The sequence below is a fragment of the Eublepharis macularius genome, chromosome 8, assembly GCF_028583425.1.
Source record: "Eublepharis macularius isolate TG4126 chromosome 8, MPM_Emac_v1.0, whole genome shotgun sequence".
NCBI lineage: Eukaryota > Metazoa > Chordata > Lepidosauria > Squamata > Eublepharidae > Eublepharis > Eublepharis macularius.
In genome coordinates, this window is record NC_072797.1 from 11,349,505 (window position 1) to 11,365,468 (window position 15,964).

A 15,964-nucleotide genomic window follows, 5' to 3' on the forward strand; every position below is an offset into this window, starting at 1 on the left:
ACACACTCTTCTGAGCAGTCCAGTTTTGCTTGCATAGCAGGTCCTGGTTCATTTTCTAACCACTGCTGCAGTCTGCAGCCTTGCCGTGCCAGTAATAGGATGAATTGCTTTAATCTTCATGGGCTCTAAAAGCTGGTACCTCGCTTCACTGAGGAAAGTGGTATGGTTCTACCCGCTTATGTTGTTTTATATGAAAATCCTTGAGGGGTAGGGATTACTGCGTACCGGGGATAATAGGGAAGGTCATGGATTAGTTCTGAGACTTCAGTAGTAGTTGAAAGGTATATATGTGTGAGTTCCAGTTATTCATGTGGTTGGCCATCATCACCTACTGCATTGTCTCCTAGACTGTAGGCAAGTATTATTGCCTCGTCGGTACCATTCCTTGGTTATTAGTTCCAAATTCACTAGCAGATCTGAAATTCTTTCTTTCCCCCAAATATGATGATTATTAACAACTTGAACATGAAGCAAAACTGGGCTAGCAAAATTCCCCAAGAAGAGGTGTTCTTGTCTCTTCAGTACGACTCCAGCCTGCAGAACTTATACTTACATATACTCACCTTGTAGAACATTTCCTCCTTTATCTACTAGATAAAGGAGGAAAGCATGAAATCTTTAGGTGGCGAGGGACATACCACTGTTGAATCTTTGTCAAAACACTAAAATTGCCTTCATAAAACCTGCTTTGTGCCCGTCAAGATTCTTTGTACTTTTCAGAGGTTATTTCGAATCCCCTCTAGAGTGATTTTGCTACGTGAAGATGTTGTCACCACCAGCCTGTTCATTTGCTCTCTGTGTCCTCCTGCAGGTTGCTTTCCAGCTGAATTCCCCGGCTAGTCCGCTGTGTCCACTAAGCTCTGTGCCCCATGATTTGAGACCAGGAGAGACTTGGAACTCTGAAATGAAGATGGAGGCAGCAGACAAAGTAGAAGAACTCATTGGCCCAGAGGTCCCACCGAAACTCTTGGAGAAGCAAGGGGCAGCTCTGGGTGAAGAGGGACCTATAGAACTAGAAACGCCTGCTCAGGAGGAGGAGAGCGGGGCTGTTACGGAGGACTCCACCGTGCTTGCCTCCATGCCGTGCTTGCTGATGGAACTGAGGCGGGACTCATCAGAATCTCAGCTGGCGTCAACCGAGAGCGACAAGCCAACAGCTGGCCGTGTGTACGAGAGTGACTCTTCCAACCATTGCATGCTGTCCCCTTCTTCCAGCGGGCACTTGGCTGATTCAGACACTCTGTCTTCTGCAGAAGAGCAGGAGCCCAGCCAAGCTGAAGCTGCTGTAGAGGGCGAGTCTTCTGCTGTATCAGGGTCTACCGTTGGGAGGAAATCCAGACGGTCCAGGTCAGAAAGCGAAACCTCAACCATGGCTGCCAAGAAAAACCGGCAGTCTAGCGATAAGCAGAACGGCCGCGTCGCTAAGGTCAAAGGTCACCGGAGCCAAAAGCACAAAGAGCGAATTCGGCTCTTGAGGCAGAAACGAGAGGCAGCTGCCCGCAAGAAGTACAACCTGCTGCAGGACAGCAGTACCAGTGATAGCGACCTGACCTGTGACTCAAGCACCAGTTCTTCAGACGACGATGAAGAAGTTTCAGGGAGCAGCAAGACAATCACTGCAGAGATACCAGGTAGAGGATGTTTTTTAAACTGAACTGGTAAAGCTCCTGCCATCATTTCTCAGCTGTCATGCTAAATTTAGAGGAGCGACACTTGAGAAAGAAAAATAGATAATAAACTAGGAGAACTGCAGCTCTGGGTAAATTTTGAGGGCTATGGGGCATTTAAAAACATGGAGCATTTCTAAAGGTGACTGTGGGGCTTCTCGGTGCCATTATATTTGCACAACAGCAAATTAAAAACAGCAGGTTGTGTCCCTGTTCTTTCCCTGTCCCTGGTTAATTTCAGTGTGGCTTTGGATGGTAATATTTAAATTGGCCTAGTTTGCAGCTATTTTATTACATATGAATAAAAGTTCTGTTATGCTGCAGTGTAACTCCATGGGGTTTCTGTTCGGCTGCTTACAGCAAGGCCCCATTTCCTCCAGTCCCACATTTAAAGACGTGCTTTCCCGCTCTGTTTCAGTGCACGACAAACCAGTTTAACTTTGCTGTGAGTTAACAGGCAAGGTGATCGCTTCAGAGCTTAAATGAGAAGCGTTTTCCACATAGTTTGCAAGTTACTAACCTATCAGTTTCAGAAGCGAAAGAGCTATATACCTTCCTCTGTTGTGTGGAGTGCACAATTACTAATAACCATTTTCTCCACCTGTGCATCCGTACTGCTAGACTAAGATGCCAAATGCTTTGGCTGGTCTCATGATAAAATATTGGAAGGTGCATTTTGGAAAATTTTCAGTCTGTTAAGGCCTGCATCATTCCTTTAGTCCAAATAGCATGACCAGGAATATGTATCATCTACTCAGCATATGGTACTCAAAATAACTGCATTTTATAGCAATCTTAAAATAAAATACTATTTAAAAAGCTTTTGGTTTGCCAATCTTTTTATGGGTGAACATACACTGTGTCTTTGCTCAAATAAAATACGTGTTGTAAGTAAAACTATTTCTCTACTATGTGAGAAGAGGAAAAGTGCAGTGATTATTTCATACCTTGACCTTCCAAGCAGGTGTCTTTCCCCTGCTAGGGTGACCTGTCAGATTTAATGGAGCCTTCCTTTACACATGTGCTGTGGATTGGCATAGCCTGCAAGGCATTGTTGCTGCCAGCCATTAATTTCAGTTTGGAAGTTGTTGATATTCTGCATAAACCCAGCCAAAATGAATGGAGGTTGCTCCTCAGCGGTCCCTGGTGGATTGTGTAACCCCAGGGAATATTGGTTAGGTAAATTTCCTAAGGCTTTTCTCTGTTATGTTTGTTTAAATAATGCTAAAAGGTACATGTTAGTCTCCCGTCACTGGGATTTTGGGTGGGTGGGGTAGGGGGTGGTGGAGGGCTCCCTGTTTTGTAGAATCGAATTGGGAACAAAAAAATTAGAAGTTCTACATGATGTGTTCTTTGCTGTGCTGTACCAGTTAAGACCGGAGGTGGGTTTACTGCCCCATAAAATATAACAGGAAGAGGTTTGTAGGCTAGCTTTTACCCTGGCATAGAATATTTTTGTGGGGTAGCATTCCACGTGCAGTCAGAAATAATACAGCTCAGCAGCAGAGACATAATTTAGGGTATTCTGTTGTTGTTGTAGTACTGTCCCATGGCGTCTTAAATTGTGGACCAGGTTATCTCCCTCCCTTGTTGTCTTTCTCCACGTTTCGTCTTGTAAGATAACGGTAGCCTCTGTGTGGAAGAGAGGGGAGACGCAAGAGGAAGAAGCTCGCTGAGACTGGTGTGCTTTAAGTGCTGCCCGTAGAGGAAAGGGCTCAAGTTCCATACCGTTCTGTAAGAGAGAATTGCCTCTAAGTAATTCTTAGCGAGGTGCAAAATACTCCGGGCTGCCACAGTCATACATGTGCGAATAGGAAAGATCCTCAGTTGACTTTTCTCCGGTACGCAGGAGTGTGCGTTAGAGTAGCAAGCACAGCCTCCTTTACAGAGCCGCGCCATGGAATCCATGGTGTTTTGATTGGATGGCTCAGTTGATTGAGGCTTAGTATGAAGCAAAGCAGTTGACAGCTGATTCCCTCCTTCATCACAGTTTGAGAGTCAGGGTTTTTTTTCTTTTTCAGTGTTCGCTTATTGTACAACTTAAAAAAAATAAAACCCTGCGAATGTAGTTGTGATTCTTTTTGAAAGTGTTGCTGTTAATCTAAAGGCACAGAGAATTTCGCTTTACACTTCTTTTTTCAAGAACGAATGGGGTCTAGCGTAACTGAAGGTAGAGGTTGGAAGGCCAGGTTAATTCTCATGGGCAGGAGAAAAATCACTAGAAACTTGCCACTGCATCTTCATATTACCCCCCCACCCCACCCCCTTTTTAGGGGTTGAAAGAGACTCTCAAGTAGAAGGAGATATAGTGCATATACGGGGAGGCTAGAAGGACTTTGTGAAGAATATGTACATCAACAGCTACTTTTCTACATTTTAAATCTAGAGTCTGTAGGATACAAAATACCCTCCCAAACTAACCAGAGAAAACTCTCCCAAAGTAACCAGAGGACAAAGTAACTAGAGATTAGTTCTGAGACCCTTTTTTTGGTATGTGCACAGATGCACATAAGTCCTGTTCACAGATTACAGTGAACACAGATACAAATTCCACATGTGTACTTCTGTTTGTAAGAAAGAGCCAACACGTGTTCATTTTAAGAACAAAACCAGGGACTGGTATCTGGAGGGCTGTGGGGTTTCAGTCATGGCTGTGCATGTGTTGAATATAGCATGGGAATTACTCAGTGCACATATAAATAAAAACCAAGTATATACCCTGTGCATGCATTCACTGTAACTTGTGATCAGGCCTTTAAAAACATCCAGGCAACATTTGAAAGGAACAAAGTCCTAGTGGGAATAAATACATGCTAACCACAATGTTAATTTGAATAAGTGTAAATTGCATTTATGATGCATAAAATTTGAGGCCAATAACCCCTTAAAGGACAAGAAAGAGTCTCCAGGGAACTCGACCCTTGCTCATCTATTGTAGATCAACACCACTTGAAATAATCTGCATTTATGATGCAGTCTTTCCTTTCCCGATAGAAGCTGGCTTTTGGGATTTACGCAGTCATCCATTTGTTGAGGCCTCCTGTAAGGCAGTATTCACTAAATGCGCACGAGCCTTTTTAGCCCAAACTGCAAAAGGATATCTGAATTTTGCACACTCAAGGATGCTGTCACTTTGAAATGTGAAGGAAAGTGGTGTCTCCTTAGAACTGTATGCCTGCTCCCTAAAGTTACTGTAACCTAGTAGAATGAATATCTTCCCCTTGATCCATGAGTTCATCTGTTGGAGATTAGTCAGAAGTCATCTGTCATGTCCTGTGCATGCATACAGGCGGATGTGGTTGCAGGTAGAAATAGGGGGCCCATTATGTTGATTTGTCCTATGCCTTGGAATAAAAGCAAAGACCAGAGAATCCAAAAACTAGTTATTGGTATGAAAATAGCCTAAGATATTGGTGTGTTTACTCCGCAATTCTGTTGGAAGCAAAAACGTACAGAACTTAACTTCCCTAGCACATTTTACTACCTAGCAGTAGCAACAAAAGCTAGCCTGTCCAAAGTTAAATTTATTTTCAACTGGAAGGTCCAGAGCAGCAAAGAGAGGACATCAACATAATAAAATGCTTTTCCTAGCCACTATAATCCGAACCTTGCTTTAATGAAGATGCTGAAAACAGAATTGTAGTAGGATGGCCAGTTATGTTAGAATAGAGGGATCCAGTGCTATTATCCAGTGCTGATATGTGCAGCCAGGACTAGTGTAATGATAACAAGAGGTGAGCTCTTTAATTCTGAGGTCAGAAGGAGTTTTTCTGTGTGGTGTTTTAGCAGTCTTTACTGAAGAATCACAAGAATAATTGTGGGAACAAACAGCTCAAGGCCCGCTGATGCTTACCGTTTCATTTTAGTGAGGACCACACTTCTAGTTTTCTTGCATACGTACCTTTTCTTTACTTATGTCGAAGGATGCCTGAAAGAGCTCTACTCGTTTCTCGTTTTAGAAACCGGTTCTTTTCCCCCAGTGCCATTGATTATCCTTAACTCTTAAGCACGTAGAAGAAACTTCATTGGGTTTTTTCTTAGTTATTTTCAGGTCCCACCTAAAAGTGTATTTAAACAGTGAAATCCTAATCAGAGTTACTCCAGTCTCAGCCCGTTGATTTCAGCGCACTTAGACTAAAGTAACTCTGATTAGGATTTCACTGTAACTATTAGTGGGACTACAATTTCAGGATACTACTTCCAGTCCTAAGTGTATTGTCAAGTCACATACTTTAGCTCCACACCATGGTAACTCTCCACTAATGGAAGGCATTCCCCCCCCCTCCACTGCACCTGAAAGTGCTCTGCAGATGCTGTTAGTGGGAAACACGGAAGTCTTGGGCACAATATGAGGGTGAATTGAGGTCTGCAGTGATGGGGGAATTCCCCCTCCCCTTTCATTAGTGAAAATTTACTATGGGATCCAGATCTGTATGTATGCCCAGATCTGTATGCCCAGAATACATAAAAAATCAATGATTAAAAAAAGATCGGATTTTTAAAAATTTAAACCGGATTTTTTAATAAAATGTTTTTGAGGAAAAATCTATCTAAAGATAGTTTTCGGTTTGAGATATATTATAGTCCAAAGGTTATCATGAAATAGGGATTAGTTTTTAATTATATAGCATGAGGCTACATATTCATGCAATGTTCAAAATTTTTGTTAGATGAATTCCATTAATCCATTCACAATGTCATGCTTATTGGGCAGTTTTTCTGTCTAGAAGATATTATCACAGATGCTTGGTTTTATAGTTTTCAGACCTGTGAATTTTTGTCTGCAGAGATCACATCTCTTCTTCACAGCAAAAAGGTTATAAAATAAACATACACAGTAGAGAAAAAGACATTAATCCCATTGTTCCTTTGCAAATCTTTGTACACAGAACCAACCAACCCCTTCCCTCTTAAGTGCCAAGTTTCAAAAAATTCAATGAATAGAAGATTGTTGGGAGTAGAATAGATCAGCACAAGAAGCTAAGTGGGAGGAGTCTATATGTCGAAAAGAATGAGTATTTATGTAGAAAACCATGATTTAAATCTAGTCTTACTGACTTAAATGGTGATTTACCCTGTTTACGCCTGCAGTCATTTTCAGAAACTTCCCCACATTCGGCCAGATTTTAAAACATTTCCTTGCTAGGCTGCCTGGTTAATCTTTAAATGTCTATGTCATGAATGTGGCAGTCTGTTTGCGTGAAAATGTTTGCCCGGTTCCAGAACCAAGTGTGCCTCTTTCACATGCCACCTCCCCTCTCCTAATTTCAGTCTCTGTACATTTGCTTTTCACCTTTGATAGTGAGCTCAGAAGTCAATGCATGCAATGAGTGGAATTTAGTTATATTGTGGTGAAAATGTATGTAAATGTGTGGAGGGGTGTGTTCGGGGGTGGGGGGTATGTCCTCAGGTGGTTGATGTTGACCGTGAATGTGGCAAGCCACAGAATGAGTACCTGTTCCATAACAATATAGCCAGTAATCTTTAAGATGCCAAAGTATCCTTTGTTTTTTTCTACTAGAACAGCTGCCATTCTATTACTTGTCACTTGGAAGAAATTGTGATGCCTCAGGCAAACGGCTAATAGTCGACTTGCAGGATTTCTTCTGAGTTGTGCTAAGGGCATGCTAGTATCAAAGGCTACATAGTAAAGAGTCCAGTAGCACCTTTAAGACTAACCAACCAACTTTACTGTAGCATAAGCTTTCAAGAACCACAGCTCTCTTCGTCAGATGCATGGAGGGTATGAAGAAACTAGCCAGAGATATATACAGGTGGACAGGGGAGGGGGGAGTACATGCAAATCAGTTTGCTTCTGATACTGAGATCAGTAACTTTGATAATGAGTAACTGATTTCATTAACAGAAGCAAACTGATTTCATTAACAGAAGCAAACTGATTTGCATCTACTCCCCCCTTCCCTCATCACCTATATATATCTGACCAGTTTCTTCATACCCTCCATGCATCTGATGAAGAGAACGGTGGTTCTCGAAAGCTTATGCTACAGTAAAGTTGGTTAGTCTTAAAGGTGCTGCTGGACTCTTTACTATTTTGCTACTACAGACTAACATGGCTAACTCCTGTGGATCAAGGGCTACAGTTTCTCTGCCATAAAAATCTTCCTTTTCCTCTGACCTCTCCATTGTTATATTTCTACTCTGCTGTTAGCTGATCTGCTCTGATGCGGTGTTGTGGGTTTTCTGGAAAAAAAACAGACATTGGAAGTTTTTCTGAAACGTATTCTAACGTCCTAAATAAACAATAATCTGAATAGCCTGTTTATTTTGACTTGGCTTGAGTGAACAACATTGTAAAAGTACAAATAGTTAAACTGAAATATTTGATTAGGGGAATACCCAAATCAATTGACTGGTATAAATTTATAATCTGAGATTCAGAGATTTGTCTTGAAATTGCTTTATTGGAGAAATACCTGTAAAAATTTAAAGGTATATGAGTGAGTGAGTGAGAGGGAGAGAGAGAGAGAGAGAGAGAGAGTAAAAAAAAACTTTAAGGGGAAAAAATGAAGGCACTGAAAACTGTTGACACACTAATTTTAGGCTATCCGAAATGCTGTGCATGACATGCTGAGGATATGCTGACTACTCAACTCTTTCAGCAGAATTTATGTCCTGTTCCAGGGCGGTCACTGGGGCACCTCGATTTCATCTGTGGCATCACTCGTATTACTTGCCCAGTTCCATATCAGATGAGCAGTTACAATATCCCTTCTTCCAAGTGAGAGGGGAAATTTAAAAAAAAATTAGCTTTGGTTTTGATTGTGGACTTGCCCGCCAATTGTGAATACATAACTTGAATTTTTAATATGGATTTTTTTTTTATCCCTATGCTTTCCCCCCACCACTTCATAAGCCAATAAAACCTGCATGTCCTTTCACACAATTTCTTGTGATGATCACCCGGAAAACATTAATCACAATTTGAGACTGCCAGGCTTGTCTTACACAGGGCTGGATCCTGCAATATTTTCCACTCAGTCTTCCCCAGTTCCACTCCTTATTAGAGCTTCTGCCCCACATGGCTTTGACCATGCATGGGTCCCATCATTCCCAACATAACCTTTTTGGTGGTCCTCCCTTTTACATCATTGTATTGGCATTGTGTTGTTAATTTTACAAAACTGTGTATTTAGAAATGGAGTGTTTTCTGCACAAAAAAAATCAAACGCTGAAACATCTTTCTATCCAACATCTCTCCTCAGAGGTCTCAGTGAAGTTCTGCAGGCAGAAGTGCCGTAGCCTTTCTCACTGCCTCAGCTGAAGCGCCGCATCTTGAGAGCCTTTAGAATGTCCTCACAAAGCACTCATGGCAGAGCCTGAGCGTGAGATGAACTCTCACTTAACCGTTTCATTTTAGGAGCAGTTGATCGGTGTGTGTGTGTGTGAGTGTGTGTGTGTGTGTGAGAGAGAGACAGACAGACATGGGAGGAAATCTAAGCTAGAATTCTCCTAGTTCTCTCTCTGCTTTGCAATTGTTGTAGCACTCCACTGCCACCTGAAAACCACTTCTGTGATGGAATAGGGTTATAGCCTACTGCAGTGATTATTCTAGTTATTATACTGCTTTTGCACTGCATTATCTTCTACTCTTCTGATTCTCCTTCCTACATTGTATATAGTATACTTTGCCTTTGGCAGTTTGTTGTTCAAATGATCTTTTAATTCCGTACGGTTGAATTGTTCATTGAATGTCTTACGCCCGGGATCCCCAACATGGTGCTTGCAGGCCCAGGGGCGCCCACGGACACCTTTTCTGACACCTGCCAAGCAGTTTTACAAAGTAGGAGGGGCCAGGAGGACTCCTCCCCTGCAGGGCTTCTGATTGGTTATTGGAAGTCAGATGGGGTGTTCCATTAAAAAAATGCTTCAGAGGCGGCAGTGGCAGAAACAGTAGAAGGGCATATTCAGGTAGGTAGCCATGTTGACTGTTGCAGAAGAGCAAGAGTTGAGTCCAGTGGCATCTTAAAGACCAACTAGATTTCCAGGGTAGGGGCTTTCGAGAGACAGAGCTCCATGAAGAAGTATCTGGAGAAGTTTCAGGAGGGTAGTCGTGTTGGTCTGTAGTAGAAGAGCAAGATTCGGTTCCAGTAGCACCTTAAAGGCCAACACAATTTCCAGGGTAGGAGCTTTTGAGAGTCAGAGCTTCCTTCATCAGTGCTGGATAACAAAGTAAGTTGCTGTAATCCCCCCTTCTAATCCGTTCATAGTGGGGTGGGGTGGAGAAAAACCCATCCCTTCCTGCCACCTTGCATTCTTCCTGAGCTCTGCCACTGCAGCCCGGGAGGAGAACAAGCCAGCGGGCACATGCAGGGGAAGAACGGCCCTTTGTTTTCCACCCAGGCATGCGTGCTCCCTCTCTTCCCAGCCACCTGCTGTAGCCCAGGACAGGAGCACGCTAGCGAGCAAGTGCGGGAAAAGCACGCCTGCCATTTTCCTCACCTCCCGAGGGCTCCTGCTGCAGCCCATATATGCACAGGGGAATAAAAGCCCTTTCTCTCTCTTCCCTTCCAAGCTTCTCTGCCTTTCTCTCATCCCCAGTGCTGTTGCTGCAGCCTGGGACCAAGCGGGCCGGCTGGAACGGACATGAGATGGGAAGAGAAAGCAAGGAGGGGAGCTGGCAGGGTGCAATGCTACCTGGAGCTAAACAATTCAAAGGTAACCTGCCTTTGCTCCTTCCTTCTCTTACTTGGAATACCTCTCTCCCCCTCACCTGTGTGTATCACATTGCTTTTATTTTCTCTCACCCCCCCTTTCCTTGCATTTTTTTAAAAAATCCCTCTGTTGCCCTGCCTTTGGGTTTCCTCTGTGTGTGATCTCCCCCCCCCCCCAACCTGGTGTTGTTGCTTTATTTTGTTCTCATCTCCCCTTAGGTATTTTTTTAAAAATCCCCCCTCCTCTCCCCTGCACTTGGGATCACTCTGTGTATGCAAGAGAGAGATTCTCCCCACTTGGGCTTCCCCCTCTCTTTTTAAAATTCTGTGCCCCCCTCACTTTGGCTTTCTTTCTATGTAAATGTGTTTTTTATTCATTCCCCCCAACGTTTTTTCTCTTTTTAAAAAAAATTCCCTTCTTTTTTCCTCCCTTTCCATTATGTGCCAATGTTAACTACTTTTGTGGAGTTTTATGGTATTCTGTCATATCGTGGTGCAAATCTGGTTTGAGTTATTGGTATAGTGCCGATAGTGGCTTTATATGAAGTATTTTACCTGTGCAAATAACAGAGTCATGTTCTGACTAAACATGGTGATAATGCATGGCTAAAATGCCGAATCCTCACGATTCCAAGTTAAAAGTACAGGTTAGAAATATATGGGCTCATGTAAAGGGGGATAACCAGGTGAAGAAACATTCTTCCCTTTGTTCTTGTATAACAGTGTTAAGTGCCAGCAAAATGAAGGCAGGTAGTGCCAGATGAGGGCTTCTTAGTTATACTTTCTGTAAACAAGAAAATATTTTAAAAAGTAAGTTCATTTAAAAATGATTCAGAACACACAGAACACAACCCTAGCAAAATAATGACATTTGGTCCTGATTACTAATGAATGATTTCAGTAGGATTCATGTTGGCTAACCACTACTGGAATTTGCTCCCTGACACTTCTTTGGCAGCTATTTTCTGGTTGGCTCCTCCTCCTGTGGCAGCCATTTTCTGATTGGCTCCTTGTCCTGTGGTAGCCGTTTTCTGGTTGGCTTCTCCTCCTGTGGCAGCCATTTTCTGGTTCTGCCCACCACTCTTTGTCAGAATTCCATCAGTGCCCATAGACTGAAAAAGGTTGCAGACTCCTATCTTACGCTGTAATAATACGATGCCTTTATTCTGTAATCTGCCTTAGATCTCAGTGAGAAAAGTGGGCTATAAATAAAGTAGATAGATAAATAGCAGACAAACAGTGCAATCCTAAGCATAGTTACTCCAGTCTAAGCCCATTGATTCCAGTGGGCTTAAACTGGAGTAACTTTGGTTAGGATTGCACTGAAAGCTCCATAGGCACACATGAAGCTGCCTTTATACTGAGTCAGTCAATGAAATGGGTGCCCCAGTGACCTCCATGGAAACAAGTTCTGTTGAAATAGAGGGAAAGAGCAAGAGTCCAGTAGCACCTAGAAGATTAACAAAATTAGTGGTAGGGTATGAGCTTAGTGAGCTGTGTCTCATGAAAGCTCATAGCCTACCACTAATATTGTTAGTCTTCTAGGTGCTACTGGAACTCTTGCTCTTCTCCACTGCTACAGACAGACTAACACGGCTACCCATCTTGATCTATCTCTGTTGAAATAGATGCATAGATAGCCACATCCATGGTATATCATGCACACATTTCGGATGTGTTTCAAATGAGCGCATCAACCATTTTCAGTGCCATGTTGGGGGTTGAGGTCCTAAACGGTATACAATGTAAGAGAAGATCATGCAAAATTGTATTTATATTTTTCCAGGTACTATTCCAATAGAATAAGTTCTATATAAAGGTTTGAATTGGTTTAAGCGCTAGAACATTTGAACCGCCCTTGATTTATTTCCCTTATCAGATATTTAAGTTCTAATATTTGTTGCTATTGGGGACATAAAGGTACCTTTAAAATGTTGTTTACTAAATACATCAAAATAAATATGCAAAATAAGACCACGTTCTATTCAGAGCATTGGAAAATTTTCAAGGAAAAAAAGTGTTTACTAAAGAAAGATGCTAAATCAGATTGCATTCTGTTTAGGGCACTGAATATTTTTCCCAGAAATTTTTCAGATTTGTATTTTTCCGGAAAAATCACACCACTGATTCAAAAATCCTTAGAGGTTTATCAGCATGTAATAACTATGAAAGATAAATGGTGTCCTCATGTTCACAAAGCAGCACATCGCTAATGACCACATGGTATGGACCTGCAAGAGGGAATGGTGCTCGCTATTATGCCTTAGGAACACCCAGAGGCATCTGGCTTCCCACTGTTGGAACTGAATGGTAGGCTAGACCAGTGGTTCCCAGCCTTGTTCGTGTGGTGACCCACAACTCCCAATTAATTTGGTAAGGTGACTCACTTTAAAAAAAAAAAGCATGCACAGATCAGTAAAACCACAAAAGCCTAGGACCCACTTTCACATGTTTTGCAACCTGCTTTTGGTTTGGGACACAAGTTGGGAAACACTGGGCTAGACAGACCTTTTGGTGTGATCCCGCAACTCAGCTCTTACGTTCTTACACTCTACATTCTTGGTTAAAATGACTCCACCTTGGGTCATGAGATGCTCTGGAGAAAGGCAGTCTGACAATATTTTAAATAAATAAATAGTAAATACTAGATTTGAGTGTTTGCCTTATTCTAAAAATAAGATTTTAATTACTGTTGCACTGTTACACTGCTATGTTTTCCATTCGACAGTGGAAACGACAAAGACGTCTATAGGAGTACAGTTAATTTCACTTTCAGAGAGTTATTTTGAAAGCCCCAAGATTTCAGAAGTAATTATGTTGAGGTGTGTGGGTGGCTTATGAACCGCTGAATGAATAGCTGGGCAAGATTGCAGTCCTTCTCTGAGATTGAATCTACCCGACGGGTTAGAACAAGCGTGTTGCTTGTTCTTGTGTTCGCATGTCTTGTAATGTATAGATATGATGACCTTTTCTTTAATGATCTCTTATGCAATGGCCTCAATGTCTTTAAAGCTGACTTCAGTCGTGCTGGGGGATCTGAAGGAGCGACCAGGGAAATTCCAGGATTGCTTGACAGGGGCACCGTGTGGGATAGGAACTGCATAGGCAGCGTCCTGGAAGAGGCCATGAACTGCTTTGCGGAGATGCAGAGGCAGACAGAGGAGAAGTTTCGCATGTGGATAGAAAAGCTAACTCGTCTTGACACGGATGAAGAAAGCAAGCAGCAGCTGGAGCCCAGGGAAACTAAAGTACCGCTAGTTGGCCAAAGAATCTCCCCGACTACTCGGGCAGGGGTGTTTATGCAGGTGCCTGATAGCCAAGTACTTTCTCAGCAGTCCTTTAATTCTTACGCAAGCTATCAAAATGCTGACACAGCCTTAGAGTTTCCAGTGACTTTTAATAACAATTTCCCAACTGCTTTTCCTGAAAATGGAAATATCGCAGAGCTCAATTCGAACCAATCGCAAACTTAAAGCATCTCAAGCCTTTGCCATTGTCCTGGATCATAACGCAAATGATTTTTTTAAATGATTTATTAGTTCCTTGTTTAGGCTTTTTAACCACCCGTGTTTGATTGGGTTCATGTTTGTTTGAAGAAAGCAGATGTATTTGAGTTACTGTTGAAAAATGCTTCTCTTCCCCAGCATTCTCCTTTCCAAATCTTGGCAGGATACAGCTTGGGAATCTCCCCCTAGCCCCTTCATATAGGAGCTGCCGCTGTATTCTCCTGCTCCTTTGCATGCCAAAAGTGTGTTTGTGTGGAAATGCAAATCTGAAGTTGAAAGGAATTGGTATGTCCTATGGATATTTTCTGAAACATCTGCTAGCTGCTTAACCAAGATTACATTCATTGCTTGCCATATTCCTGTCTCTCTTCCAATCCTGCTGGGCTAGCCTGTAAACTGGAGGTATAAGACGTCACTATTCATGTCCCTTTTTCGCTGTGCATTTTTCTCACAAACGCTTGTGTTTGCAACATTTATAGTTAGATGGTGTGTCATGGTGTATATGTTTGGTTTTAAAACTCTCTTATCTAGAAGGGCACAGGAATCTGAGAGGCAATTAGAAACAGCAGGTCAGTCTGCACTAGGTGACACTGAATTTAGAGAAATGAAAATTTTGAATAAGGTTTTACTAAATGAGCATGCTTTCTTGATAGACTTATACCATCTATCTAGATAAACCGAATAGTAGTACTTAGAGTGTGTGTGTATGTTTATATGTAAGATCAAATAGTATTTCCATGCAGTGGTTAAACTCCAGAGTCTCCTTGGACGTTTAACACAAATGGGTTGATGAGCTTGAATTTTGGCCTGATGTTCATAGATAACCATTGGCTGCGATCCAGAGAATCTCTTCAGGTGGCACATGCAAGCTCTGGCACATGGGCGTTCGGGCTTTTGACTTCCCTTCTTCCAACTGGCAGCTGTGCATGCTGCGTGAGAAGTCGATTTTTATTCTTCCCTGGCTGCATCATTTAAGCAACCCTAACCAAGGCAAAGCTGTCCAAATCTGCCTCCGGTGGTTTGGAAGCTTCCGCTGGTACAGCATACCACTGCCTAACTCCTGAAGGGGAGGGGGCCCTGGGAGCACGCTACAGCAGTGCTTTCAGCGCGTCAGCTGGAATCCCCCTTTGCCTTTTGAGTTCTGTTCATGCTACTGCCGATGACAGACAAAGCTCTAAATGGGCTGAAGCATCAGAGAGATTTCCATCATAGCCCCTTAAGATCACCTAGGGACGGTCTTTTAAATATTGTGTCTCTACATCACATCAAGACCACAAGCAGAGAACTGTTCTTAGTGGCTTTAATATCCTCTTGCCCTGAACACTTGAAGATACTTCAGTTTGGTGTAGTGGTTAAGATCGCGGGACTCTAATCTGGAGAGCCGGGTTTGATTCCCCGCTCCTCCACCTGAAGCCAGCTGGGTGACCTTGGGTCAGTCACAGCTCTCTCAGAGCTCTCTCAGCCCCACCCACCTCACAGGGTGTTTTGTTGTGGGGATAATAATAACATACTTTGTAAGCCCGCTCTGAGTGGGCATTAAGTTGTCCTGAAGGGCGGTATATATAAATCGAATGTTGTTATTATTATTACTTCTTACTGAATCAGACCTTTGATCCAGCAAGCTTGGTATTGCCTACTCAGATGTACAGTGGCTGTCCAGAATCTTAGGTAGAGCCCTTTCGCATCATTTTCTTACTGATCCTTTTTAAAACAGGAGAGGATGGAGTTTAAACCTGAGACCATCTGCATGCCCAGCGGATGCCGGGTCGCTGAGCCATGCCCCCTCCTTGGAAACTGAATTTTGTGCATCTTTAGGAAGTAGCCTAGAGTGGTTCACTGTGGCTTTTGACAGGGGCAGTAGAGACAATGGGTTGTTATCGACCCCTGAGCCCTTAGAGTAGGGCAAGCTATAAATGTAGGGACTGGGGAATGTTTGTGCTGAAAGCCCCTGTATATGGTGCTAGCTGTCTGGATTGTAGCTGTTCTTTAAATCTGTGTTCAAATAAGAAATGTTTTCTGAGCCATTCTTTGAGGAGATCATTCAGCTAGATTACCCATCTGGTTGGGAGTGCCCAAATATTAGTTCACATGCTGTTATTTATTTGTGGTAAAGAGC

At 42.7% G+C, this 15,964-nt stretch overlaps 1 protein-coding gene across 2 annotated transcripts in view; it reads left to right on the forward strand.

Annotated features, from left to right (window-relative positions):
• ARK2N (arkadia (RNF111) N-terminal like PKA signaling regulator 2N) overlaps nucleotides 1-15,964 on the forward strand; it is a 68,373-nt gene that overhangs the window by 25,167 nt on the left and 27,242 nt on the right. The window contains exons 3-4 of one of the 2 annotated variants that reach the window (XM_054986443.1): nucleotides 812-1,631; nucleotides 10,230-10,346. In XM_054986443.1, coding sequence (XP_054842418.1) covers nucleotides 812-1,631; nucleotides 10,230-10,346 — 937 coding nt within the window. The remainder of the gene's footprint in view (nucleotides 1-811; nucleotides 1,632-10,229; nucleotides 10,347-15,964) is intronic. The other variant, XM_054986444.1, reaches the window with a different exon arrangement.